The 27854-nt window shown below is 35.2% G+C and overlaps 1 protein-coding gene across 1 annotated transcript in view; it reads right to left on the reverse strand.

Annotated features, from left to right (window-relative positions):
• Positions 1-1308: 1308 nt before the first annotated feature.
• NPHP3 (nephrocystin 3) overlaps positions 1309-27854 on the reverse strand; it is a 33056-nt gene continuing 6510 nt past the window's right edge. The window contains exons 5-27 of the mRNA XM_008153095.3: positions 27702-27835; positions 26758-26918; positions 26193-26349; positions 24259-24333; positions 23052-23225; positions 21045-21148; positions 19970-20084; positions 19582-19725; positions 19005-19102; positions 17839-17941; positions 17349-17431; positions 15558-15696; positions 12474-12638; positions 10717-10811; positions 10047-10169; positions 8622-8811; positions 8218-8459; positions 7122-7197; positions 5813-5940; positions 4405-4645; positions 2960-3085; positions 2267-2382; positions 1309-1647 (exon numbers count right to left, since the gene is read on the reverse strand). Of these exons, the coding sequence (XP_008151317.2) occupies positions 1467-1647; positions 2267-2382; positions 2960-3085; positions 4405-4645; positions 5813-5940; positions 7122-7197; positions 8218-8459; positions 8622-8811; positions 10047-10169; positions 10717-10811; positions 12474-12638; positions 15558-15696; positions 17349-17431; positions 17839-17941; positions 19005-19102; positions 19582-19725; positions 19970-20084; positions 21045-21148; positions 23052-23225; positions 24259-24333; positions 26193-26349; positions 26758-26918; positions 27702-27835 (3170 nt within the window). The 3' untranslated portion in view covers positions 1309-1466. The remainder of the gene's footprint in view (positions 1648-2266; positions 2383-2959; positions 3086-4404; positions 4646-5812; positions 5941-7121; positions 7198-8217; positions 8460-8621; positions 8812-10046; positions 10170-10716; positions 10812-12473; positions 12639-15557; positions 15697-17348; positions 17432-17838; positions 17942-19004; positions 19103-19581; positions 19726-19969; positions 20085-21044; positions 21149-23051; positions 23226-24258; positions 24334-26192; positions 26350-26757; positions 26919-27701; positions 27836-27854) is intronic.

A 27854-nucleotide genomic window follows, 5' to 3' on the forward strand; every position in this document is an offset into this window, starting at 1 on the left:
ACTTAATATATTACTTGTATTAACGTACTATTATCACCAAATAATCAAATTTTAAACTCTTAATAGCTTAATTATAAAATTAATATTTGGTATATTTGTAAATTAAATTACTTTGTGCCTTTCATAGCTGGCAAACTCAGAAAGATATCTTATGGTCATATTTGATCTTTTTTCCCCCTCTTGAATGTCTCTCAAAAAGGGGAAGAAGGCTGTTCACTTTATAAGAGCCTACCTAATTTCTTTTAAGTCACCACTGCAGTGCCTTAGAGTTAGACCATTGCTTCTCAAATTTATGTGCATCTGAATCACCCAGTGATCTAGCTAAATTGATTCTGATTTAGAAGGTCTGGGGAGAATCTCAAGAGTGAATTTTTAGCAAGCTTCCAGATGGTGGGTTCATGAACCACCCTGTGAGTAGCCAGGCCTTAAAGTCACCAAAAGCTTATACACTCACCAAAGCTCAAGTTGAGCAAACTACTCAGCGAGTAGGGACAACATGCAGTCCTTTTGGTAATGTATTTTTTAGTTATATAACCCTCTTGTATTGAGTAGAAAAAGGGGAACTTAAAATTGCACTTTTATTTTAAAACAGTGAAGTATGGTTATTATGTCTTTTACCAAGTATTAAAATTGAAGATTTTATTATATATAAATACATAGATGGTACAAAATAATATCCAAAATGTGGCAATATTTACAAAAGCTATAAAATATTTAATTTTCAGTATAAAAGGCAGACTAATTTGAGTTGGAGATAAATGAAGAGACAGATTTAGGCCATTTAAGAAAACAGGAGAATGTCACGTCCATATTTTGGATAAGGCCAAAGAATGCCAACATTGCTGCATTAATGACTTCAGTTTATGCAGATATATACTACACAGACAAATAATACACAATGTACAGAGCACAGAAAGCAGAGGAATTGGCCCAATCTGCTCAAGGAAAAGGTAGAATTTGGGAAAAAAAAAGCGGAGATTCCTATTACTAGTCACTTTACAAAAGACAATTCATCCTTTTCATAAACATTACCCCTTTATTCCTTGAAACTTTTCTTTGAGGTAGAGAACTGGGCCAGACTACTGCTGAAAAGGAACATAAGGAATGGTGAGGTAAAGTAGCTTTTGAGAGATGAAAAGAATCACGCAGTTCTTGAACTCTGCATAACTGCTCTGCCAGCTCTTGTTGAACAGACCAACTTACTCTTCATGGCATCTTAGGATTCTAGCGTCTGCAGCCCTGGGTCCCACAACTGGAAAGTTAATTCTTTTAACTAAAACGGACATAATCATGACTCAAACTTCAATGTAACCCAATACAATTTAATGCAAATACCACTTAAATCAGACAAAGTAAAAATAAAATTTCTTAAAAACATTTTTAGTTAATTTTAAATTCTAATATTTCAAGTGTTTTTTCATCATTTTCTTCTAATACGCACTTGCAGTGAATTGTGATTGCTGCTACTACCTTTGTCCTTGATGAAGGAAAACATTAGGAGAATGGGTTGTTTTTACACTAAATGTATCTCCACTCGATGAGTGTCGGGAAGGAGCTTTTCCACCCAAAAGTGACGTTTCTGCTTCTTTTATTTCCATTGCTCTTTTGTATAGTTCAGCAGCTTTTTCAAAATCCCCTTCTTCATAGCTTTGAGAGAAAATAAAAACCTCTTAAAATCAGAATACAACCTTCTAACAATTCTAAATGACCTTATAGGATACCCCCCTGCAAAAAAACCCACAAAAAAGTGAATAATCACTCATTTCCCCTGTTTATTTACTAAAACAGACCAGAAAAAATAGAACACCCAAACTCTTTTCCTTTCTGTTTGTACTGCTAAGGAACATTTCAGTTTCTCATGGACACCATTAAGACTGTTATGAAGGATGCAGTGAAATTGCTAAGGGAAATTAGATATTCTCTATGTCCTGAGTTGAACACACACAAAGCAGAAGTCAACATGTACTTCATGGTAAATGAGCTCTGAGGACAGCAAATTGCTCATATTATTCCAGACCCAGCTGGTTGCACATGTAAACCATCCTTCATATTTGCCATGATAAACTCTTCTGCAAGATACATCGTGTAGCCTTCATTTCACTTCTAGATACTACTGTATCTCTTGAAGGAAATCAACCAGAAACAACCCACCTCCAAGAAAAAAACATTCAGCAGTCAGTATTTTGTTGTTGTTCCATGATGAGTCAAATTAAAAGATGTTTTAAAAGATAGTTAGGCTGTATGAGGAAATTGAAAAAATTCTTACCTAAGCACAGCTAAATTTTTTAAAGTTTCTCCAACTCGAGGATGCATCTGACCCAGGCTGTCTTCGTAAATCTTTAATGCTCTTTCATACAGTGGCAAGGCTTCAATGTGTTTTTTCTTATTAAAAAAAATTAACAACACTCATTTGGACACACTGGGTTTATGAAATTACTATTAATGTATTCTAGATTAAGCTGACAAGTTGAATAAGCACTTTTTAAATGTTAATATCCTCCTAAAACATGTGGATAAACAGATTAATTTATAAGTAATCATCATGGGAGAAGCAGTATAATAGAAAATCAAAAACTGGCTTTAGACCTGGGTTGGTAACCATTGACCTTAATCCAATTATATAAACACAAACATTATGTGTTTCTTTATCACCCAGTTGGTACCATACCTGTTTCTCACCCATTACAGGCAAATGCTGAAGCTTAAAGATGATATTAGATAGAGAGATGTAGGGAGTCTCCAGAATTTAAAAACAGCCTATGCAATGAACTAAACAGTCAGTGCTTTACACGAAGAGGAGTGGGACTTCAATAATTTCTCAAGTACTAAAGGAAGCATTTGTAGATAAACAACCTTCAATTTCCTTTAATTATTTTTACTGTGCCACATCTAATTCATGTTTACCTATATCATACCTAAACACCATTCATTTTTGAAGAGTTAAAGTGTGGGAACTTACCATTTGGCTATAGAGAACAGCTAAGTTCACCAAGGCAGTAGCTACACTAGGGTGCTTTGGGCCAAAGGATTTCTGCCGGATTTCAACAGCCAGCTCGTACAAAGGTACAGCTTTGTCAAGTTTCCCCTAAAACACAAAAGTGAAATCTAACAAGAACATTAAAGCAATAAATATCACCTGATTAGAACTTTTCCATAAATAAACTTTTGTATCAAAAAGTAATTTTTGAGAAAAAAATTCAGAAGCATTACCTCCCAGTTTAATGGTTAAGTTTATAGATAGCTATATGTAAGTAAAGTTATGTTGAATATAAAACATTTTGTTTGATAATTCAGAAAGCTCTTTAGGATCACCCATTATTACTCACTGTTTCTGGTAAAGTAAAAACCTTACAATTAAAGTACAGGGTGGGGCAAAAGTAGGTTTATAGTTGTTTGTATGGAAAGTAATACAATAATTAATAAGCAATTATTTATGTAAACCTTATATATGTTTGCTACTATACATAATTTGGAGATGGCATCAAAATAAAAACTACTTTTCCACCAAATCCTTTTCAGATTTTCCAATTATTTCTTTTTCACTTGTTGGGGAGAAATAACAACAACGGAGCCTTCTTACTAAAACAACTTTATGTCTGCATGACCAGTAGAGGGTCCTGCAAAGTGTAGAGACAGCCTGTCGCTGCTCTGTTACTGCCACTAAATGAAAGCAAACTTGTCTGGCATTTTTTGGAGAAAAGCTATATAAGTTCCAAACATCACTCTGGCTAGAACCCTATGGCAAAGAATGGTATTTAGTTCATTACATTTCATTGTAGACAAAGAGAAGAGTGAAATTAAAATGCTTATTTAATCAACTACAAAAACTCTTCCTTTAGCAATGACAATTGGGTGATTTATGCTTATGATAACTTAACACAGAAAACAACATTGGCGAATTTCAGAACTTCTGAAATGTAATATGAAAATAAGTTTAATTAGAATTCTGATGAATGCATTTGTGTTTAGAATGTATTTTAACAAAAGCAAACCAGCACTTTAATTTATTAAGTCTGAAATAATATTTTTAAATGTACTACTCAGCTATTTGTTATAAAAATATATCATTATGATTTAAAAGCTCATAGACAATAATCTATCTAGCCCTGGCCAGTGTGGCTCAGTTGTTTGGGCATCATCCCAAGCATCAAAAAGTTGCCAGTTTGTTTCCTCTCAGGGCACATGCCCAGATTGCAGGCTTGATCTTGGGTAGGAGGAGTGCAGGAGGCAGCCAACTGATGTTCATCACATTGATGTTTCTCTCCATCTCCCTTCCTCTTCTTAAAAATCAATAAAAAGTCTTTTAAAAAATCTATCAGAAGGCAAATGATGTTGCTGATGGCAATTATGGTTTAATAGCTATACTATTATAAAACACATGCAAGCACGCCAGGGATTACTTACCATTTTCTTATACAAGATTGCAAGATGCTTCACTGTGTAAGCCAAAGAAGGGTGATCAGGAGCTAGTGCTCGTCTTCGAATGTCTAAAGCTCTTTCATAAAGTTCTTCCGCCTTATCATACTGTTTCATTTCATTGCATAGAGCCGCCAGGTTATTCAAAGACTGGGCACAGTCAGGGTGATCTGGTCCCAGAACGCGCTCCCTCATTTCTAAGGAACGTTTCAGGAACTGGTCAGCTGTTCTATGAGCAAAACCCCAAAATGGTTTAAACAGCTTATTCTCTAGAAATCAGAATCTCTAGTCCTGGGTAGGTGGAGATCTGAAGCATTTTTATTTTTAAATCCAAGGGAGTTAAAATAAAGGATTCAGCTCAAAATCCTTCCTCCTTCTTTCTCAACCCTCTTCCCTTCCTGCTCTTTTCCAAAAGTAAAAATGCTTTCCTGATAGTGTGAAGGCCTGAAACATTTGGATGACTGCCTCACCTCTCCAAAAAGATGAACCCATAAATATTTTCCAAAACAAACTTTTTATACCTTTAAAATAATTAGACCTGCCCTAGCTGGTTTGGCTCAGTGGATAGAGGATCGGCCTGTGGACTGAAGGGTCCCGGGTTCGATCCCAGCCAAGGGCATATGCCTGGGTTGTGGCTAGATCCCCTGTAGGGGATGTGCAGGAGGTAGCCAATCAATTATTCTCTCTTAACATTGATGTTTCTATATCTTTCCTTTCCTCTCTGAAATAAATATTTATAACACACACACACACACACACACACACACACACACACACACATACATATATAATTACACACACACACACACACACATATATATAATTAGACTTAACTCAAACAAAAGATTTTGATATTCACTCTTTCTCCCTTTGGGGTTAGTATTTAATAATTTTTAATAGAAAAACTTTTTGTGAAGTAGACTAAATATTTGTTACATTTTTTGATGTCCAAAGTATCAAATTTGTTATATATTTCTGACACCCAAAGAAGCTCCCAAACACTTTTTTCCCCCAGAAAGTATAAATATTATCATTTTGTTTTTTATGTCCATTTAAACTGAAGAAGAAAACTAGCACCCATCTACATTCTTTTCTTTATTCTCCTTTAGTCTATGAGGTCTCGTGTATGATAGCCACACAAACTCACTTTTCATAAACAAGGAAAATACTAAGGAAGCTACAGAATAACTTTTTAGTTACTGAAGAAACCATGTGAAAGAAAACAGCAGAAAAAATGCCATGGTCTTTGTTAAGTGTGGCTATGTTCATATCATACATGAAATCTGGCATGGTTTCTATTGATTTCTTCTAGCTTGACTTGATAGAAATATAAAACACCTTTGCACCTTAGAGAAAAATGGATACTTGTTTTCATTATAAACACCATGGTACTCACTCCAAGTTATTCTGAAGATAGTAGAGAACACCCAGTTCATTGAGGGTCCGAGCATTGTCAGGTGTGTCCTTACCTAAGGTAAGCTCTTCTAACTGCAGGGCCCGTCTACGCAAAAGGGCAAATCCATACTGGAGCAAACACAAAAAATTCACATCAATCCCTAAAGTAAATGCAATCTTTGGTTCTGAAACAACATACTGGGGTTCTAAAAGATCCTTTCACCTTTTGTTCAATTTGGGAAGATTACAATTATTTTAAATATCACACTAAGTTAATGTAATGGATATTGAAAATACACATATTTCCACATGGCATCACATTCCAAAATTCATTAAAAACTATTGTGAAAATGATTATGAGGTATTTTAGCAAAGTGCACTGAATCCCAAAGTGCTTCAAAAGACCAGGAAACAGAATTAACTGCAGATATTTACCAATCCCACTGCTAACCACTTAAACATCAATTGCATGTAGCACTTGCAACTAATAGACAAATAAGTCTTAGAGATCAAGTGTATAATGAATAATGAATATAGACAACAATACTGTATTATAATCATCAAACTTGCTAAGAGACCTAGATCATAATTATTCCCACAAAAAAAGAAATGATAATTATGTGATGTGGTGGAGGTGCTAACTATCACTTCAATGGCAATCATATTACAATATATAAATGTATCAAATCAATATATTGTACACCTTAAATTTATATTATACTACATGTCAAATATATTTCAATTAAAAATTGCACATGGCATTTAAGTTAAAACAAATATACTCTATTTAGATCAGCAGCTTAGAAATGTGAAAATAATTGTTTTGTTCTCAAGGGTAAGAATTTCTTTGCATTTGGGTCCAACATAAAATGTTAATTAAATTACTTTTACTCCATTTTCCAACCTTTCAAAGAAAAGAATTGAAGCAGCTTTCAAGTCTCCCATCCAGAGTCTAACCTTCAAATGAACTAGGTTTCACTTAAAAATTTTTTTAAATTTCCAGATATAATTCACATACCACACTGTGTAAGCTTAAGGTGTACAGCGTGATGATTTGATGTACATATAAATTGCAAAATGGTTAACACAATATATAATTCTACTTTTTAAGTGTCTATTAAGTTGTACCTCTCAGTAATATTAATATTTAAACACATTATAAATAAATAAAAATATTAATCAGTACTTTAGAAGTCACTTATAATCTAAAGTTCTTAAAACTTGTGAGGTTTATACATCTATATTATGATAGTCAGAGATGCTCTCTTCCTCTTTGTTCAAAACACAAAACAAAAGAAAATTCTCATTACCAAGTTGCCTTTTCTCCTTGTAGCTTTTTGACGAATTTTAAAGGATTTTTTCCTAAAATGTTCAGCTTGTTCATATCTTTAAAAAAAAGTAAAGTAAGTCAAACAAAAGAAACATGTCCAAAGTACCATATTTCAGTGAAATGAAAGCACTCCTTACCTAGTGTAAAGCTATTTCTGGCTATTAAAACCGGCACTGTCATATGGAAGTGATAGTTATATGGAATTACAAATCTTTAACATAATCCTTCATAAAACAACATCTAACAAAACAAACCTAGTACTCCAAGTAATGGACATTTAACAGACTTTTAACTGATACAATTCATTTTGGATCTCTAAAGGACAACATATCTAAATGAAAATCTAAAATTTTAGCTTGCTATATCACCTTCTCCTGTAGAGGCTAATGTTTGGTCAAAGATAAATGTGAAATTTATCCAAAATTTGTGTAAACAAGATTTCTAAAAGTTAAAAATATTCCAATATGTATCAGTTATGATGGAGCAAAAGAAATGATTTCTGATAGAGGAAAAGATGCTATTCAGTGAGTATCGAATAGATACTTTTTATTACACCACTGACCAGCAAACTTTGTCTATAAAGGGCTAGATAGTATTTTAGGCCTTGCAGGCCACACAGTCTCTGTCTCAACTACTGAATGAACTCTACGGCCGAAGCGAGGAGGCAACCACAGACAATATATAAATGAAAACAATGCACTGTGTTCCCATAAAACCTTGTTTACAAAGCAGGAAGCCACCTGGACTTGGTCAGGGGCCGAGGTTCATAGCCCTTGTGTTAGTGATGCACTCTCTGTGTTACAAAACTAGTCAGTGAGGGAGCCCAGATTCCACCCCAACTATGTGACTCCAAACTCCATCCTCTACTCATCTTCAGATAAAGATGGATCTTACAGTTCTAATTTTTTGTTTACCCCATGAAGATGCAGACCAACAAATAGTATTTGAACATGATGCATTAAAAAGATATAGGATAAGGAAAGGTACCCAGCCACAAAACAAAGCCTACCACATGAGTACATTTAGAACTGTAACTCCCCACCATAAAACCAGAGTATTGGTGATCTCAATCTTACTTATTTTGTTTCTGGTACAAAGTTGCAAGTGCCTCAAGTTCACGAGCAATATGTGGATGGTCTGTGCCATAGGCATTTTCAGAGATTTCCAATGCCTGTTTGTACAGCTGCTCTGCGTTGCCAAACTTCTTCCACTGCACGTACACACTTGCCAACTGGTGAAGAGACTGAGCTACTCTTGGGTGATCTGGATCCAAAGCCGTTTCTCGGATTTCTAGAGACCTCTGCAAAGGTACCACAGCCTGGGGGAAAAATATTAAAGGCCAACTGAAGTGAGTGAAAAGTAGAAAAGTGTAAGATCCACCACCTGATTAGCACAGCAAATAAAAGCTGCATTAACTCCTGCAGGGAGAGCAGAGTAAACAGGAAAAACCCACCCTGGCTCTGACTCCTGCTACAGTTACCTGACTGAGCAGGCCCAGGTCCTTGAGGAAGCGCCCCAGGGTTTCATAGAGATCCGCTAAGCACATCATGTTCTCCTCGCCCTCACAGTTTTTCTCATACTGCTTCAGTGAATCAAAGTACTCGGCTGCCATCGCGCTTTTGTCTTTGCCCACAAACTGCCAGTAGCTCAGCAACTCAGCAAAGTGTCCTCTGTTTCAACAAATAACAGTAATTAGAGGAAAACAAACTTTAAAAGCCATTACCAAGTGAAAACGCCAGAATTCATATCAAGTTATTGACAATTTATTAGTAGGCAAGTATGGTGTAGTGAGGTAACACTGTGGACTCAGACTGTCACCCGAGTCCACCGCTCCCAGCTGCATGATCATGAACAGGACATCTGACCTCTTCCGCCTCAACTTCCTCTTTTGCAGAGAGGGAGACACTGACGCTACCTGCCTCAGGTGTTACTGTAAGGAGATTATTGCACATGGAAAATCTCCATAGTGTGGGTTATTACCATTAACATCATTATGGTTACTCATCAACAGCAATTTATCAGAATTCCTTTAGACACTTCATGATACATAATCAATTTGAGTTACTCCAAAAACTGATTTTAAATGATGGAAACTAGAACAGAAGAAACTAATGAAACATAGTCAAACTGTCATAGGATATCTACTTTGTATTTTCATCATGGAATTGAATAATAAAAGTAAGCTTAATTATGTGTAGATGATATTAACCAGGAGAGATGGTAAACTAAAGAATGAAACCGATTTCAAAGAAATGAGGAAAAATTGGAATGAAGAAATAAGTTACAAGGTACAAAAAAGAAACTTGAGAGTTCACTCAGGAACAAAAAAATTATGCAGCTGTTATGAGAAATGTCGAAATTTCTAAGTGAGACAGAAAAATCCCCTCATCAGGCTTAGCAGGTCAGTAGCTTGACTCATAAGAAGGTGTGGTTCTGACACTGGCAAATTCAAATATACCAGAAAAGACAAAACAATATATTTATTTTTAAAGGGTAATCCTTTCTTTAAACTCAACACCAGTCAGATTCTCTGTAGGGCTCAGATACACTTTCAGAGGTCTCTGAAGGCCTTGAGAGTCAGATATCATAAACCACACCTCTCTACGTGCCTCAGAGTCAAACCTGCTTAAATGCAAGATTAAGGTATGAAGCTGTCTCAGGATCATTTTAGCTCTGATTTTATGAAGCAGTCATACTCTGTTGTTTTATGTTTTCTCTTGGAAAAAAGTAAATCTCATGGTAATTTGCAAATTGTCTTAAATTCCTCCCACACTGCTTTATATTTTTAGGTAGCACTGAAATTGGACTAATTTTTAATTTAAAAATTCTATTTTTCTTTGTTAAGCAGAACAACTGTTTCAATACGTTTTTCTGGGAAAAGGAGTTCTACACATAAGTTCCTTACCTTTTATAAAGGTTCTGAGACACAAAGAGATTGAGAAGACAATCGTGCAACCTCTGTTTACTTCCCAGCTGCTGAAAAAGCCAGGGGAGTTCGTCTGCGCTTCTCCAGGTCACGGGGTCCTGACTATAGAAGAGAAGGGACAACACTCAACAGTGCCTTCCTGCCATGACATCGCTTCCAAAGGCTTCAGACAGATGCTGAAGCAAGAAAACTGTATCTAACCTATGTCTCTGACTCTTTAATTGTTAAAATGTGAAACTTTACCAATCTAACTAAGAAAATAAATAGTTATAATCAGGGACACCAAAGAAACTCTAAAGGTATTTTCCTAAAATTGAATTATTTTAAAAAACTTCTCAGTGGACCCAAATGGACACAACGATATACACAGACACTCATATTTTTAAACTGTTTAACTGGAATAAAATAAAAGTAATAAAAGTGATCCTAAATTGGTTTTACTTAAGTTTACAACTTTAGTATAGTGTTAAAAGACTTATGGAATTATCTTTTGTCCTTTTGATATTAACACAATAGGGAGAGAATTTAATCTTTTTTTGTAATAATTAAGTGTTATACATTAAGTTATAAGTTAAGAAAGAGAACTAAGGACACAGAGGTAAATTGGATAGCAGAAGTTATAGGAGAACAATATGGGTATTTCTAATACCTTAGCTGCATGGTGAAATAGTTGATTAGCTTCTGCCTATAAGAAGAAATAATGGTGGCATCTTCCATGTACTCCAGTCTCACTGTTTCCCAAGCCTAGGGAGAAAAGAAAAAAATACTGCAGTCTATTTTTTTCACTATGAATTTCTAAAACAGAATTTACAATCAGTTCAATCTTACTGTTGTAGAATAGACATGGTATTAGAATATTTTAAAATTCAGGATGGATTATGTGATAAACTGATATAAGAATAAAAATTCCTGTACTAATATTTTAAGAACTCAAAATGCAATTTATTTCAAACTTTTAATTACATACATTAAAATCTCAGAAATGTAAATGTCAAATCATTATGTTGTATACCTGAAATTAATACAATGTTGTATGTCAATTATACTTCAATAAAAAAGTCTTAAAGATGTGGATTTAAGAAATACTAAAAAGAATAACAATAACGGAGAAAGATAAGCCTGTGAAGTTATAAACATTTCACACTTACAAATACAATATAGCATACTCAAATGAAAGACTTCATTTCCATTTGTATAAATATATATATCAACTATGGCATTGCAGATAAGAATTATATTTGTCACTCTTTCCTAAACATTTACTACTATGTGCTAGATGTTATGTCTAATACCTCACAAGGACCAAGATCATTCTCAATTAATTCTCTTCACAACCCCTGTGGTATGCTGGAAAAGTCTGCCCAAGGCTTAAAGAACTTGCTCAACGTTCCATAGCTATTAAACTCTAAAGAGTGTGGTTGTAAACAGATGCTCAGAATCCAAGCTCTTAATCCTCTATAATAAAAGGCTAATATGCAAATAGACCGGATGGCGGAACAACGGGTCGCTCTGACATGCGCTGACCACCAGGGGGCATGCACGGAACATGGCAGGCATAGGCCATGGTGGGATGGTGATGCAGGTGAGCGGAGCACCAGACCAAGGAGGGGCACCAGTTGCTGTCATCGGGGAAAGCCTCTGGTGGTTACTGAAAATTCTTTGCGCCTGTGTGCCAAGGTCCTGCCCGGTGCTCGCACCCACAGCAGGCACTTGGCGCCGGTCCTGATCACTGGGTGCTTGTCCCGATCACTCGGCACTGTCAGCGGGTATGAGCGGCAGCTGCTGCCCCCGAGGGCTTCCCCACCTCCCCCTGCTACTGAGCGGGGGACTGGCACCAGGTGCCGGCAGCGGGTGCGAGCCGCGGCTCTGGCACCGTCAGCAGGTGCGAGTGGGGCTGGCACCGTTAGTGCATGGGAGCGGTGGCAGCAGGAGCAGGGATGCCGGCAGAGAGGGGAACAGGTGCCAAAGCGGGAGGGGCCGGGTGGGGGTGCCGAGGATGGGCCGAGGCCCACCCCTGTGCCCACTGCAGCCTTGAGGCCCACAGTTCTCTTCAAGCTGCACGAATTCATTCACTGGGCCCCTAGTACATATATAACTATACCTGCAATTCAATAAATCATAAAATGGGAAAATATATCTTCTCTTTCAAAATTACTTTTAAAGTAATAGCCATGTCATAAAGATACTACACATAATATTATTAGTCAAATTAATACTAGCCAAATTTTACATCTAAGCTAAAATCATCACAAAAAATTTTATAATACCAAATTTCAGATATCAATTTTGTCTTACAATTGAAACACTTAAAATAATAATGTATAATATAGCATAATACAGCATGTAATGATATGTTGACATTTGTAAGTAAAAAAACAACAACAACCCGATTAAAATAACATTTACCTGTAGATGTTGAAACTTGAGCAAGCCACAACCATAAGTCAACAAACACATTTTGTGTAAACTGTGAATAAGGGAGGTCAAGACAGCCCAGGACATCTCTGGATAGAGTTCCATCAATTCTGATTCACTCACACCATTATGACTAACATTTATGAGGCAGAGAATCTAGGTAGAAAAACACATTAACAATGATCATAAAGTAATTTTTTACAGAACGAACTGCCATTAAAATTTCCATAATTATTTTAAGCTAATTGATTTCTTATTCAAATTTATAATTCAAATGATTTTTTAGAATGAAACACACTTCCCAAAAGACACTAATCAAGAGTGAAAATAAATAAAGGAAATGTCATGTAAAGTGTCAGACAACCCTGAAAGAACATCTCTTGCACCTGTCACTCACTGAGCCTGCATGCCCAGCAGGGAGAAGGAAGAGAATTGTTTTAACAAGGGAGGGCGTTAATCACATGGGAATTTCATCTCCTGCTTTTAGGAAAAAAGAGGACCCCTTCCTGCCCTTGCAGCCAATGAGAAACGGTCACAACCTCGAACTCTTGTTCTTCTCCAATGAACTTTTGTTCAAAACAAGTCTCCCCAGTTTCCTTCTAAAACCTCATAAAAACAGGCCCTTCTTTGTTATCTGGACTTGCCTATGGTTTTGCCATAACTTGCTTGTCCCCAACTGCAATTTTCTGTCATTCTTGAATAAACTCATTTTGCTAATAAAATAACTGGCTGCTTTATTTTTAAGGTTGACAATAGTGTCTATATAAAATATAGCATGCTGAAGATAAGATACATATAGAAAAATTTTAGTGAAACTTAAAACTGCAGGAAATGTATTATTAAAACAAATGACGAAGTCCCAATTCTGGGAAAATGGTGGGAGAAAATAGCCCTTCTACTACAAACGCCTGATATATTGTCAGATGACATATAACAAAATATTTCTAAAAACACAGTGGAGCTGGGGGAAAGAAAGGGAAATCCTCCAGGTACCCAAAATGACAGGAAAGTGAAAATCAGAGGGCTAAGTGCTAGGGATGCTGTCCCTGGGAAAACGGGGACAGAGGATAGGCAGCCGCCCGGGAACTTCAGGGCTTGCGTTTTCACACCCACAGTGGGGATGGAAGGTGAGCCCGTGTGCCCCACAAGGCAAAGAGGTGGAACTAGAATGCTTGCCAACACCAGGACCTTCCAAGGGCTGTTCCCTCAGGGAAGGGATACATGAGGAAAACATTAGCCCACAGACATGGGATACTTATGAGCTAGAAAGTAGGATGAAAAGGCAAAACCCCAGGAGCCCCCAAGTTGAGAAATTAACATAAAAATGGATCAAGGTTCAAACTATAAGAGTTCAACAACGTTGCTAAATATAAAGTAAGTTTTCAGAAATTAAAACTGAATTTAATAACAAACAATTTTAAAATGTCATTTTATTTATTTCTTTGTCTGACGTTTCACTTAGCATAATACCCTCTGGTTCCATCCATGGTGTTATAAATAGCAAGATTTCATTCTTTTTTGTTGCTGAGTAATATTCCCCGGTGTATCTGTACCACATCTTCTTTATCCATTCATCTATCAATGAACATCTAGGTTGCTTCCATATATTGGATACTGAAAATAAATAGTGCTTTTGTTTTCTTGAGATAAATACCCAGAAATGGAATTGTTGGGTTGTATGGTAGTTCTACTTTTAATTTTTTGAGGTATCTACATAATGTTTTCTATAGTGGCTGCACCAATTCACAATTCTATCAACAGTGCATTAGGTTTTCCTTTTTTCTATATCCTCAATGGGTAAAAACGTGAAGGGGAATAAGGTATAAACTTCCAGTTATAAAATAAATAAGCTACAGGAATGTAGAGTATAGCACAGGAGTTATATTCAATAATATTATAATAACTTGTCAAGGTGACAAATGTTACTAGACTTAATGTGGTGATCACATCATAAGATAAATAAAAGTTTCAAATTACCTGAAACTAATATACTGTTATATGCCAACTACTCTAATAAAAATTAAAACAAATAAAATATTATTTTAACTACAGAGTCCTTAGAAACAAACCTTAACAAAGGCTGTGTAAGACCTTTATTGAAAGTCATTAAAGAAGATGACTAAATAATGAAGAGCTATTTAGCTTTCCATAGAGGAAAAGACATATAATTTATTTAACTTAATCTCTAAGTTCAATGCAATTCCAAAGAATTCCAAAATAAGTTTCCACGGCACTTGCTGAGCCAATTCTAAAAATACACACAGGAAATTAGCCAACAAAATTGTGAAGAATAGTATTAACAGGGAGCTTGTCCAACCAAATGTTAAAGTTCACTTTAAAGTTCTAATAGGTAAGACACTGGTATTGGCAAGGAATAGGCAAAACTGGATCAAGAAAAGCCTAGAAATGGATTCATGTGTCCATATTCTTGACACTCAACAGATGGCATTCTACATGAATAGAAAAGATGTACTATTTAGTAAAACAGCCACATAATAAAAGATTAAAAAGTAGATTCCTTCCTCATACAATAAACAAAAATAAATCAACATGAATTAAGGCTTTACACATGAAGAACAAAACTCAAATATTTTGAAGAGGAAAATATATATGAGAACAAAGGATTTTTAAAAGAAAACACACAGGCATAAACCCTAAAAGCAACTGTTGATAAAACTTTGACACCATATAGTTAAAAGATAAGACAAGAAAAGATAAGGAAAAAGACATTGGAAAACTCTATAACAAAAGATTTGTACTCAGCATGCAGAACATTTAAGAATGCCTATAGATCCGAACAACTCAATTAAAAAATGTTTAAAAAAGGACTTGAACAAAGAAGTCTCATACAGGAAACAAGAATAATCAATGAACATGAAAAGATAAAAAATCTCAATGATAATCAGGAAAATGCAAATTTCCCAAGATATCACTTCTGGACACAAGCACACATTCCTGTATATGCCTGAAACACATTTAAGCACAAATTTTCCAAAATTTACTATTTACTTGAATTCACATATAAATGCAAGCAAAGCAAAATAATTTTCCTTCGATAAATTTACTACACTTTACCTGTTTCATGAGTTCTTTATCCATATCATTTGCCATGGACTCCTGGATGGATCGCAGAACAAGTCTGTATAATGAAACTGTATCTTGACACTGGAAACACTGATGAAGGGTTTTATCTAAATTGCCTGATCTCCCATCACTGTTGGAATTGAAAATAGATTTAATTTCTTATAGACTGTGAAAGCATCTGTGAAAAACTGGGGGTAGATTAAAAACAATGTGGTCTTGCCCAGCCAGCATGGCTCAGTGGTTGAGTGTCGACATATGAACCAGGAGGTCATAGTTTGATTGCCTGTTGGGCATATGCCAGGGTTGCAGGCTCAATCTCCAATGTGGGGCGTGCAGGAGGCAGCTGATCAATGATTTTCTCTCATCATTGATGTTTCTTTCCCTCTCTCCCTTTCCCTTCCTTTCTGAAATCAATAAAAAACAAAAACAAAAAAAATACCACAATGTCGTCTCTATATTTTATAGTGCAACTGATAAGAACAGGAATTCAATAAAACATGATACAGAAAAGTGGTAGTTTTATGGGGCTGCTGGAGTCATCAAGTTTATTTTAGTGTACCATTTAATTCAATTCAATAAACAAATGCTGGTTCTTATTAAAGTCAAATAATTACTATGCATTATAGAGCATAAAGATGAGTAAGACATGGTTCCTATCATCTAGAAGTATGCTACCTACATACTAGAAGCAGGAAAATAATTATAAATAAATATTATTAGTTAGTTAGCCATGCAAATTAAAATTTTTAAAGCCAGAATTTGAAAAACATCAGGCTAAAGAAAATCAGTAAACCGCGGGGAGAGGAGGGTGTTTTAAATTATTACACAATCTTTACCAGTTGTTTCTTTAAATATAAAGATATCTAAAGAGAAAAAAATCAAAACAAAAAGAAATGGTCCATAGTCCCTCTTAAGTAGATAATTTCAATAAAAATTGTGAAATGTGTAGAAAGTGACTCGCACTCTTGAATTATACTTATTCAAGCTACTGATAGGCACAGAGGCCAGATTCACTGCTCAGTTGGGAAGCAGAAAGGAACAGTGCAAATATCATGGACAAGTCAAGGTTTTAGAATATTTTTTTCATTTGGTACTTAAGATGAGAATGTGGAATTAAGAGACAAGAGTACCAGATTCAGTGTCTAGAATATGCGTTGTGCTAGGATTACTATCTATTGCAATGAAAAAAATAATCATTTTTACCTCTGGTTTTGAATGGACAAACAAGTAGGCTGAGGCAGTACTGAAGAAATCAAAGTAATAAAACTTTCCAATGTTTATCTAAAAGCAAAATACTGATGGATATGTAAAATGGAATAATTTATTTTAAGGCAAAAGGTTGATCAGAATTTGATAACAGAGACAGCTAGAAATTCCTACCTACCTACTGATAGTCAAAGGCACCGGAAGTAAAATTTTTAAGGCCTCAGTTGACTCCTCATTTCCCCAGAGCTAGGGGTCTCAAGCAGGTGACATTGAGCACTCATGGATGGGCTCCAAACGAGAGCAAAGATGGCCTTCTTTTGCAGCCCCCAGTAAGGAAAAGGTTAGTGTGATGAAAATTACACAAACATATTCAACAAGTTACGGTAATTCACAGGTTATCGATCTTCAGTTATAAGTCACATTCTCACAGGTTGTTAGTATCACTGTTAGAATAAACAGAATCTGAGTGGCCCAAGAGATTGTCATAGTGATCGGCTCTCCGTTTCACACGGTGAGGAAGCAGTCTGCAGCAAACACAAAACATGCAGAAGGTCATGTAAAAGAATCACCACTTACCATGCAATCATTTTGCCGAAAAGGGTGACATAAAGGGCATTGCAGGTTGCAGCAGAACGACAATGTCGTTCTAGCTTCTTCTCCTGCAGTTTACCAGAAAACAAAACAAAAAATACAAACCACCCTGGAATTAAGCGGCCTTTACTACCGAGCCATCAACAAACATCCCTGCAGGCATGACACAGTTCCTGCCATCTCACCGGCAGCATCACTGCTGTGTGGTCGTGGGCCACAGGTGAAGTTGACATGTAAATGCTTTTTTGCTGTTAAAATACCTGCTTAATATAATATAGTAAACCTATGACCAAAATAATCTTTATTGCTTCTGTATCTGTTATAGGTTTAAGAGCAAATGCATTTAACACAGTAATTACTAAACTCTAATTTTCTTTATAACAATAGAAAATATTAAATATTAAGTCTCATATAAGGTGTTTTATTGGAAAGCTGATAGAGAGAAAAAGATAGCAGCACAATTAAAGACACTTACCTGCTCTTTACTCAATTTAACGTCCACAGAGTGGCACTCTGCAATTATAATAGATTTTGCATCTTTCGGATTTAAAGGATCAAGATGAAGTGTAGGCCACAACCTTTTATTTAAAGAAAAGAAAAATGAAATTCTCTTCTAATAATACCACCAAAGCTGTACTCTACCCACAAGTCAAAGTCCCACTACAGGAATTAATTTTTTATATTGCCTTTATTAAACAAGCAAAACTAATTTGTTAATTCTATTAAGTAATATTATTTCATTTATTTTAACATCATTAATTTCTGCTATTAATCACAACAAAGACTGTAGTAAAATAAATAGCATGGACATTAGATAGCAAAGTGGTAAAATATTTCTAGTTCTAAGTACACTATCGTAAACATAGGTATTAGTACCTATGAGGAATAGTACAAGACACAGTCTTTGCCCACAGGTAATTTGTAATCCAATTGAAATGTACTCACTTTACAATATTTATTCTCAGTGGAGTGGGGAAAATTGTTTGTTGGGAGGTGTGTGTGAAAAAATCTTATTCTTTCGATGTATAAGGCACAAATATATACACATATCTGTTTCTATGCATAAACTGATATATAGTATATGTGTGGTACTAAATTTCTTGGCAGGGAGGTGATTAGGAATAAAATTAGTAAAAAGGCTCCATGTGGGGCAAAAATAGGTTGAGAAATACTGCCCCACAGAATTCAACCACTTCATTCCTTTTTTGAGGGCTGTTAAAGTGAGCTCGCATTTCAGGATAACAGGTGTCTTAGCCCAGCCCTTCCCCATTTTCCTCATCCATAAATTTGTCTACTAGACATCACTACTCAAGTTATAATTGGCAACTCAAACTAGCCATGTTAGAAAACAAACCTGCCTGTCCTTTGTGCTTCTCATTCAGCTCATAGGACCACAATTTACTTAATTTCTCAAGTCAGAAACTTGGGAGTCATCCCAGCCTTCTCCTCTCTCACATCCCAGATTTAACCTCCCACCAAATCCTATAGATTGCATATTTATCCTGGTATTGTCCACTTCTCCCCATCCTCACTGCCACTTTTATAAAAAATACTAAAAACACAAACACATATGAAAAACCTTGCCTTGTTTGTACTTAAAACATTTCATGTAATCTGAAAGAACTAAAGTTAGCATCGTACCTCCATGCTGGAGGGCATGTTTCTACATTCACAGAAACAATTACTCTTACATTCACTGGCAGGGGATCTATCAGCCATTTCATGTGTTTTTCAACTTGCTTAAAAATATAAAAACAAAATTCAATCTATTAATTCAAAATATTTCAAAACAACCCATAACAGCTCCCCAGGTAAAATGAAAATTCTCTCTAAGTTTCTCATTACTGTTAAGGATAAAATCTTATTTTTGGGAGATTTATCTCGGAATAGGAGAAGAACAAGTGGCAAAAGACTATTGCTGCTGATCTAAAGTCTGGACACTTAAGGAAAAGTCCAGGCCCTAAAAATATGTCAAAATGAATAATTTTTGCTAATTGTGAAAATTCGGTTGGTCTTTCCCAATAAGATATTAGCATATACTGGCATACAGTATTTTTTTTAAGTCCACATGCTTCCTCTTTAGAAATTAAGCAGAAATAAAGAAACAATGTCAATATTTTCTTCTCACGAACATATAAATTAAATGCCTGCTATGGTCATTACTGATACTTTTGTCTCTTTCTGAGTATATCAATGGGTTACAAAGTGAAAACAGTACCTGAACTTGATCTATAGAATCAATAATGATGATGATACTGCCTTGATGACGCGCAGAGAGTTTTTCCAACCAACGAGGAAATTCTTCCAGAAGCTTAGCAGGATCCAGGGTCAGAGCAGACACTGACCAAGAGTGCTGCATCAGCTGCCAGATGAGAGCACACAGACTGAAGCAATTGTACTTTATCACAGCTGGTGAGAAATATGGCTTTCTCTGCACTCTGAACCAAAACCAAGTCACCAACCATATTGAGTATTATTTTTAATCTTATGCAAAACCAAAACAAATGGGTAATCAATGAAAATCGGTTTATTGTCAGGTACTTAGCCCCAACAAAATCTGAATCTAAATAAGAATTCTGAAAATTCCAAAAGATGGCATACTATACCTTTAGAGTAAGTCGTTTAATAATCAAGGAAGACTCTGAGCTGGTTGACATGGGCCTCCCCACAAAATGAGAAAGAATTAATGTATTAGGGGAATTCTTCTGTTGTAATTGAATCCTGAAAAAAGAGCTTTTATAAGACTGATAAAGCTCCTTTACTGTCAACTAAAAAAGAATTCACAGTGCATTATGCATCAAATGCTACCTATCAGCAATCACATGGTCAATTATGAATAAACATGAGAAGTTTCCATTTTTACTCTACTTTTAGATCCTTTTAAATTAACCATTAAAATTTATAGATTCATTATAATTACAAGTTGATGTAAACTAATATAAGCCAAAATAGTATACATTTGAATTTAAAATATTAGTAAAATTAGCATTACCCTCTAATTTCAAATATGGTATCAGAGGAAAAAAGAAGTTTCTTTTATTAAGTATAAAAACAGTATTTTTCCAAACATAACTTTAAATAAAAGGCAATAAAAAAGAACCAACATGTGCTACCTCTTCAATGTAAATTATGAAAGAAATATTTTTGCTAATTATCTTTAAATAATATGATGAACTGAAATGAAATTAAAATTTTTTTAGTTTATATGAACCTTAGTCCATAAATTGAAAAACTAGTCTGCATTCATATTAAAGGTTATCGTCTATTTTTATATTCTTTATGACTTATTTCACTCTAAATAGTCTTTGTCTTGTTTCACATAATTTAAAATCCCATTGAAACCTTTAAGATGAAGCCAATAAATGAAAATAAAGACATATCCCCTCTAGAATTCACCTAATTCGATGTCATACCGACCACTCCCTTACAAAGCACTCCCTTAGCTCTGACCTACATCATTTAGCTACATAATCACAAATGCTCACATTTCCTATTCCCTTCTCATTCTGTATCTTCTCTCTAATATATGTATTGTGTATGCTTCAAGCACAAATCTATTATTTCACTCCTTTTTGCTCTTTTAATGTTTAGTACAGACTAGGCAGGAAGGCAGACATTTGTTGAATGAATTCAGTAATTCAAACGACACAATGATAACAATTTAATTGCACTGCATCATACCACTTTGATAAAAGCAGGGACTTTCCAGAACCTGGTCCTCCAGATATGAGCAGGGGTGGAATTGGTGCTGGTGCCGCCACTAGGTCATTGAGGCGTTGATAATACTAGAAACAAATATGAATTTAAATTGTGAGGAAGCACAGGCCTCTTAGAATAGTAAAGAGAGTCAACACCCTCTGAAATCATTGGTAAAAAGCTGCATGAGAAAATGGCATCTACATTTAGTCAATAGGACCCTTCATAATTGCTTATTTTTATGACTTGTTAAATATGCCTGAAGTAGCAAACGACAAATGGGCCCCAATTTCTTCTACACCTAGTATTGTGATGAATAATGAAGGAGGGACAACACTTAAGATCCCCATGGGGTTTTACAAAATTCAGATGTTTTGCACAATGCTGCAGGGAGGCCAAACCCCAGAAAATACCACAGAAGACCTTGACGGGGGTACCCACAGGCATCCTTGATCTCCTGGTCAAAACACCTGTTCTGGAGACCACCTCAGTTTCCAGGGCTTCCTGAGGACAGATCCAAACAAGAGCAGGTTTCATCTGAGGACTTGAAGTCTCCCAATTGCTACAGAGAATCAGGTTAGGACAGGCCACCTGAGATCTTTCTGAAATTAAGTGAGCTTAAGTCCAAGAACCATATTTCCCAGGCTTTCCCCAGACATAAAAACTGGTTCAGAGCTGAAAAGGACACAATCAGAAAACCAAAATATCTCAGTACCTATTAAGGAGATTCCAAAGTTACCTTGGGGGCTGAAATGTTTACTAATTGTACCGGTGGTCTAAATGACAGCTGATAAAGATTTAAAGGAATTTGTAGTAGGTAGTTTGTGGCTTGCTTTAGAGTAGCAGACATTTCCAGCAATTACAATAAATGATTACCTTGTATAGTTTCTCAATCAATTTTCTGTTTGTCAAATCTAAATACAGTATATATTCTCTAGGGACTCAAATAATTCTGATAGCAATGATGCCTCTGAAGAAGCAAAGGCTTCACTGATTTAATTGCAAATCCTAACAATTTAGTTCACTGTCCTAAATAAAGCCCATTTATAGACCCATGGTTACCAAATTAAGACCTCTTGCTACAGAAGAAAGAGCATAGGATTTGGAGCCAAAAGTCTCTGGTTCAAAGCCCAGATCTGCAATCTACTCACTATGTGCTCTTAGGCAAACCATAATCTGAATCTTAGGTTCCTCATTTATAAAATAACGATAATAATAGTTCTCTTATAAAATAACAATTTTACATTTATCATGTGCTAGGTACTGTGCCAAGTGCTTTACATGCATTATTTGGTTTAATCCATCCAACAACCTTGTGGTAGGTACTATTAATTATTCTCATTTTATAGACAAAAAAGTCCAAGTTTAGAGCTAAATAACTTGACCAAAACCCCTAGTTGGAAAATGGTGGAACTATAACATAAACATACACAGTTCAAATTATAAAAATATAGCTGTTAGTGACAGCAACTGTACAATATTCTTTAAAATATTAGTTCTTACATTAATTTAAAAAGCACTCCAAATTTTCTGAACTTGGACTTAGATTCTTTAAGTATTTCAAATTCTGTTAGTTGGTTTTTTAGATATGTAAGGCGTGATCTGCCTATCACATTAACTACTGTGCTTTGTTTTCTGAATGCTTGATATTTTGATTTCTCCAAGAACTGGAAGAACAGATTGCTTTACTATTTTTATCAAACTTCCTAGATATCCTAATCTTGATCTGGTGAATTGCAGATGGAAGCATAATGAACATGTGGTTTATAAATACTAATTTATAACTTAAAATGTTTGATGTTCATAAGTATATTTTGTGTCACATATCTTTCATATGATATGTACCTAAGCACATGTCTCAAAATAGTTAATCAAGCCATGAGGGCAGACACTAACACAAATATTAACCTTGACTATATTTAGGTCAAAACACAATGATAATGCAGCCTTTAAATAGAGATTGATCTTTGTTGGACCAATATTCCAACTTACTTTCTCAAATCCCAACTCATGGGCTGAATTTGAAGCCTGTTGAAAAGTTTCCATTTGCTCCTGTTCATCATGTATGTCCCACAGAACATCACCAAAATCGTCTTCCTCTGGAATAGAATCTTCACTGCCTAAATCCTTAGTGTCTAGGTCTGTGTTCTCAAAGCCTAGGATGTCCTGAACACCAAGAGCAAGCACATGAAAATGAACGAAACGCGTAAAGACCTTGCAGCAGTGTTGTTAGCACACAGGTCTAAGGTGGGCTTCACCTACGAAGGAAGACAAGCCCCAAACCATCGTCTTTCGTATAGTACCTAAAAGAATAAACTTATAACCGTAAGTTCAAAATTGTTGTTGAGAAAATAAAAATTGATAATGTCACTATTTATACTAAGGTACATTATACAAAATGCATTGCCAGAAGCCTTATCATTATGTTTTGGGGCTCACTTTTTCTCTGATAACATATCTCCATAGTACTTGTAATGCAAGTTCACTTTTAAAAGTAATCTAATCCATTACTTCTCAAGTAGGTTCCTCAGTACCCTGGGGGAGGTTTCAGCAAGTATGGGCAACCACAGGCTAAACATGGTATATCTTCCTCTTGTGCCCATTTCACTTAAAGATGAAGGCTTACTTTTCTTTTCATCATTATTACCATTTTTGCTGATACATGATTTTAAATGATTTTTATATTAAAATTAAACATAGGTATATTATTAAGCAGAATATATAACTCTCATATATTTTCAAGATAATACTTGAGACATCATAGAAACTTTCAGCTCTAGATACCTCCAGACCTCTAAAGGTGTATTTTCACCCCTGCTATTAGGAATAATATGGTGGAAAATTTTGAGAAGGATTTTTCTAATATACAAAATTCAAGGTGCACACAGAATACGAGGAGATTCACTATTAAATAGAATGAACATTTTCTCTTAAATACTTTTTAACTAACACTTTCATAATTCATTTTACACAACGGGATTGAAGCATCAAATAGCTTTATGAGACAGATGAGAGGTAAAGGTTTATGGTACTAGTAATACCATGTGATACTGCAGGATGAACTCCCAACAGAAACAATGGCACTCCCTCTGAGTCTTGTTTTCAGAAAACAAACAAGTAATTTTCTCTGGAAATCCCAAATTTATGGAAAACAGTCTTAAAAATTTTAGATGCAATCTTGCAGGAGATGCGTATTTACCTGTTTAATAATCTTTTCCACATAACTGTAAGTTTTATATACACCTTCTGCAGGATCTCCTGAGTGATCAATGATCTGGAAAAAAAGGAAATTTAACAACAACAAGAAGAAACAATAACAACTGTAGGAAGTGGGGGTGGGAACCATTTTTATAGTGCTTATGTGTCACGAACTGAACTGTACTAAGTACATTCCGTGTATAGTAGCTCATTTATCCACAACAACCCTCTGAGGGAAACACTGTGATTACCTCCATTTCACAGAAGAGGAAACTGAGACAAGTTAAACTTGTCCAAGGTCATACAAGGGATTTAATGTGAACAATGCTGTAATAAAACAATGTTGCAATAACCACTCAATAAATATAACCTTTTAAATACATCATAATCAATTTTTATGCCAGGAAAGCTAATTCTACAGAACAAAAAAGCAAAACGGTATTTGGCTATATAAAATTGTCTCAGTTGGAGCATCGTCCCATACACCCAAAGGTGGCAGGTTCGTTTCCTGGTCAGGGCACATGTCCAGGTTTTGGGTTCGACCCCAGGTAGGAAAATGTGGGGGAGGCAACTGATTGATATTTCTCTCTCTCCCTTCCTCATTCTTAAAAAAATAAAATAAGAATGCCCTATCTGTAAAGAATATCTGTATTACTAATAAATGATAATATCTGTTAAGATTACAATAAGACACTGGTTTTAGAAAGCATATAAAGTGAACTGGTATGGAAGTTTAGCCTTCATTTACATTTATAATATGGCAAAGAGATCTTATTTTATCCTATTTTCATAAAATAAACTCATCCTTATAGTATACAAATTTGTAAAAGCAAGATTTATAGAATAGAATAGAGATAAGGAAGATGAATTAATATCTTTTCCTATGACACCTAAGGTGATAATAAAAACAAACAAAAAGAAATGGTTCTGGAGGGTAACTATAATAAAAAAGCACTTTATTTTGGCTTAGGCTCTCTGGTTTAATGTTATGCCGGTCTCAAGCTATTTTTTCAATACTACATGATGTAAGAAAAATGCTTGAATTCACATTTGATCTTACTTTCTGGCTGAAATAAAGAGAACCAAAAACTTTTTTAAAGTCCCAGAGTTGTTTTCTATTGTATTCTTAACATTATAGGCATCTATCAAGTTAACTCAGTGTGCAGTCATATAAATCCTGTTATCTCCATTCTAAAGGGTATCCCACCATGAATCTAAGATGATCAAATCTCCTTCACTCATCATCAGTTTTTTGCTTTTTCCCAGTAATCATAGGAAAGGTACTATGAAAAGGCTCCTTCTTACACTAATCCTTGGTCAATAGTAGATAGAAAAGAAAAAGAGAAAAATAAAAAATAAAAAAAGGTTGGAGGGAAAAAAAGTACAGAAAAGAATCTGAGTTGTCCACTCACAGGTCATTTTTTTTTTTTTTTTGCCATATACTGCTATTTATTCCTCTCTTTCTCTCATAGTCTGCAATTAATCTGTCAGGAAATCTGTTGACTCTACTGTCAAAATTTATCCAGAATACTGCCATTTCTTATCACTTCCTCTACATCACCCTGGTCCAAGTCACCAGCACCTCTCACTGGATGACTGCAACATGACTCCAACTCTGACCCCCCAATCCACAGTCCATTCTCCACCCAGCAGCCTAAGAGACCCTTCTCAGAATAAAATTTCTTCTGTTGTTGCTTTAAGTCCTCCAATGGCTTCCCATCTCACTCTAAGTAAAAAAACCAAGGTCCTTAAAATGGTCTCCAGGGTTCTTCACTATCAGTGCCCTCTTACCTTTCCTAATAATCCCCCCTCTGCTCCAGCCACTCTGGCTTCCTTCCTCTCTCCAAAATGCCAGACCACTCCTACGCCATGGCCTTTGCTCTAGCACTTGCCGCTGCCAAGCATGTTCTTAAAAAGCACCCCTAAGAATGTTACCTTGGCTTTGTTGGTCTTGTTCAGGTTGGCAACTTGGTCAATCAATTGCTGGACAGAGTCGGAACTGGCTTTCCCATCCTCCAAACGATGATAAATTAATCGTGGTTTGCCTTCAGGATTTTTCAGAAAAGCTTCTTCACAGTCTTCCAATAAAAAGCTAGATTGGAAATCAGTATTTCTTTTACTATATTGCACAGTGACATCAAAGAGACAATCAACCTAAGTGTCAATAATGGGGCTTACTGCAATAAAAAGTGGCCAGAAAAGGCCAGTTGCAGAACAAGTTAGCTTTCCAAAAATGGATGTTTTTATAGCTCTGTTCCAGCTTAGTGTTAAAATATAATATGTTTATTATCAGACAATAAGAATGCATTAAATTTAATTGTGCATTAAATTAAATTTTAAAGCATACATAACTTTAATATTTTTAAGTCTAGTATAAAACACTCTCAAATATACTGTTACACATGGCTTCCAATAATGGATCAGGCGCATGAGACTTTGCAAATAAATGAAAAAGTTATAAGTTTAACTCCTGTAATAAATTACAGAATTTTTAGTTTACCTTGGTAAAGTTAAATGAATGAATAAGATAACTAATGAACTCTTCTCAATTTCCCATTTTCTTACAGTGAGGTATTGATTTTCAACATCTATTGGAAAATGTATAGCATGGAAAAAATATCCCATTGTCTCACACATTCTTTTAAGTTTAGGTGAATAGTCCTAGAAACAAATTAAAACATGTAAAAGCACAACTTATTTAACTGAAGATCTAGTTAGTTTCATACTACTTTAAAAAAGCATGCTTTAGAACAGGTTATGTGGGATATTTTCTGAGTTAAATTTTAAAAAATATATAAAAAAGTCTTTAACAGAAAAGGTAAGTTTTTCTATAAAACAAAAATAATACTAGCTTAGTAACTTGGTTGTTTCCTAGCTCAGAAAATTTGAATTTCATATAATTTTCACATGTCAAAAATATTATTGTTCATAGGATTTTTTTCAACCATTCAAAAATGTGAAAACCAATCTTAGCTCTGGATCATACAAAAATAGGCAGCAGGCCAGATTTAGCCCACAGGCTGTAGTCTGCTGACCCCTGCCTTAAATTACCCCTAATGACTGCTTTGAGCAATGAAAAACCATAACAAGGATTAAACTTTGTTATGACCTGAAACAGATTCAAGATTGGGGGGACAGATATTTACTAAGCAGGCACTATCTTCAAGGGTCTTAAACATTGTGGAGAATGTGTAATGAAGCACTCAAAAGCACACAGTTCCTTAATTTAAAAATACTGATAACACTGAGCAAGATTTTCTCTTAAGAAAAGCCTAAAATGCTTCCTGCTCTTTAAGACATATAATCTAGCGTATTATATCTAGGATACAAATTTTCTGAGCTAGGAAACAGCCAAATTGGTTTGGACGTAGTAGAATCGGAAATAAGATACAATATTAACTTGTATTTTAAATCAGTGAATAGAGAATTTACAAATGTCCTTACCTTAAGAAAAAGATCCATTTCAGGCTGGGTTTCATCTGTATAAATGAGGTAACATCTGACAGTGTTACTCCATAGAGAATGTGAAAACAAGGGAGTAACTTGTAATAAACTAGCTACAGCAATATCCCAGTCATCTGAAAATAAAATTTCTCA

This window comes from Eptesicus fuscus, chromosome 18 (assembly GCF_027574615.1).
Source record: "Eptesicus fuscus isolate TK198812 chromosome 18, DD_ASM_mEF_20220401, whole genome shotgun sequence".
Lineage (NCBI taxonomy): Eukaryota > Metazoa > Chordata > Mammalia > Chiroptera > Vespertilionidae > Eptesicus > Eptesicus fuscus.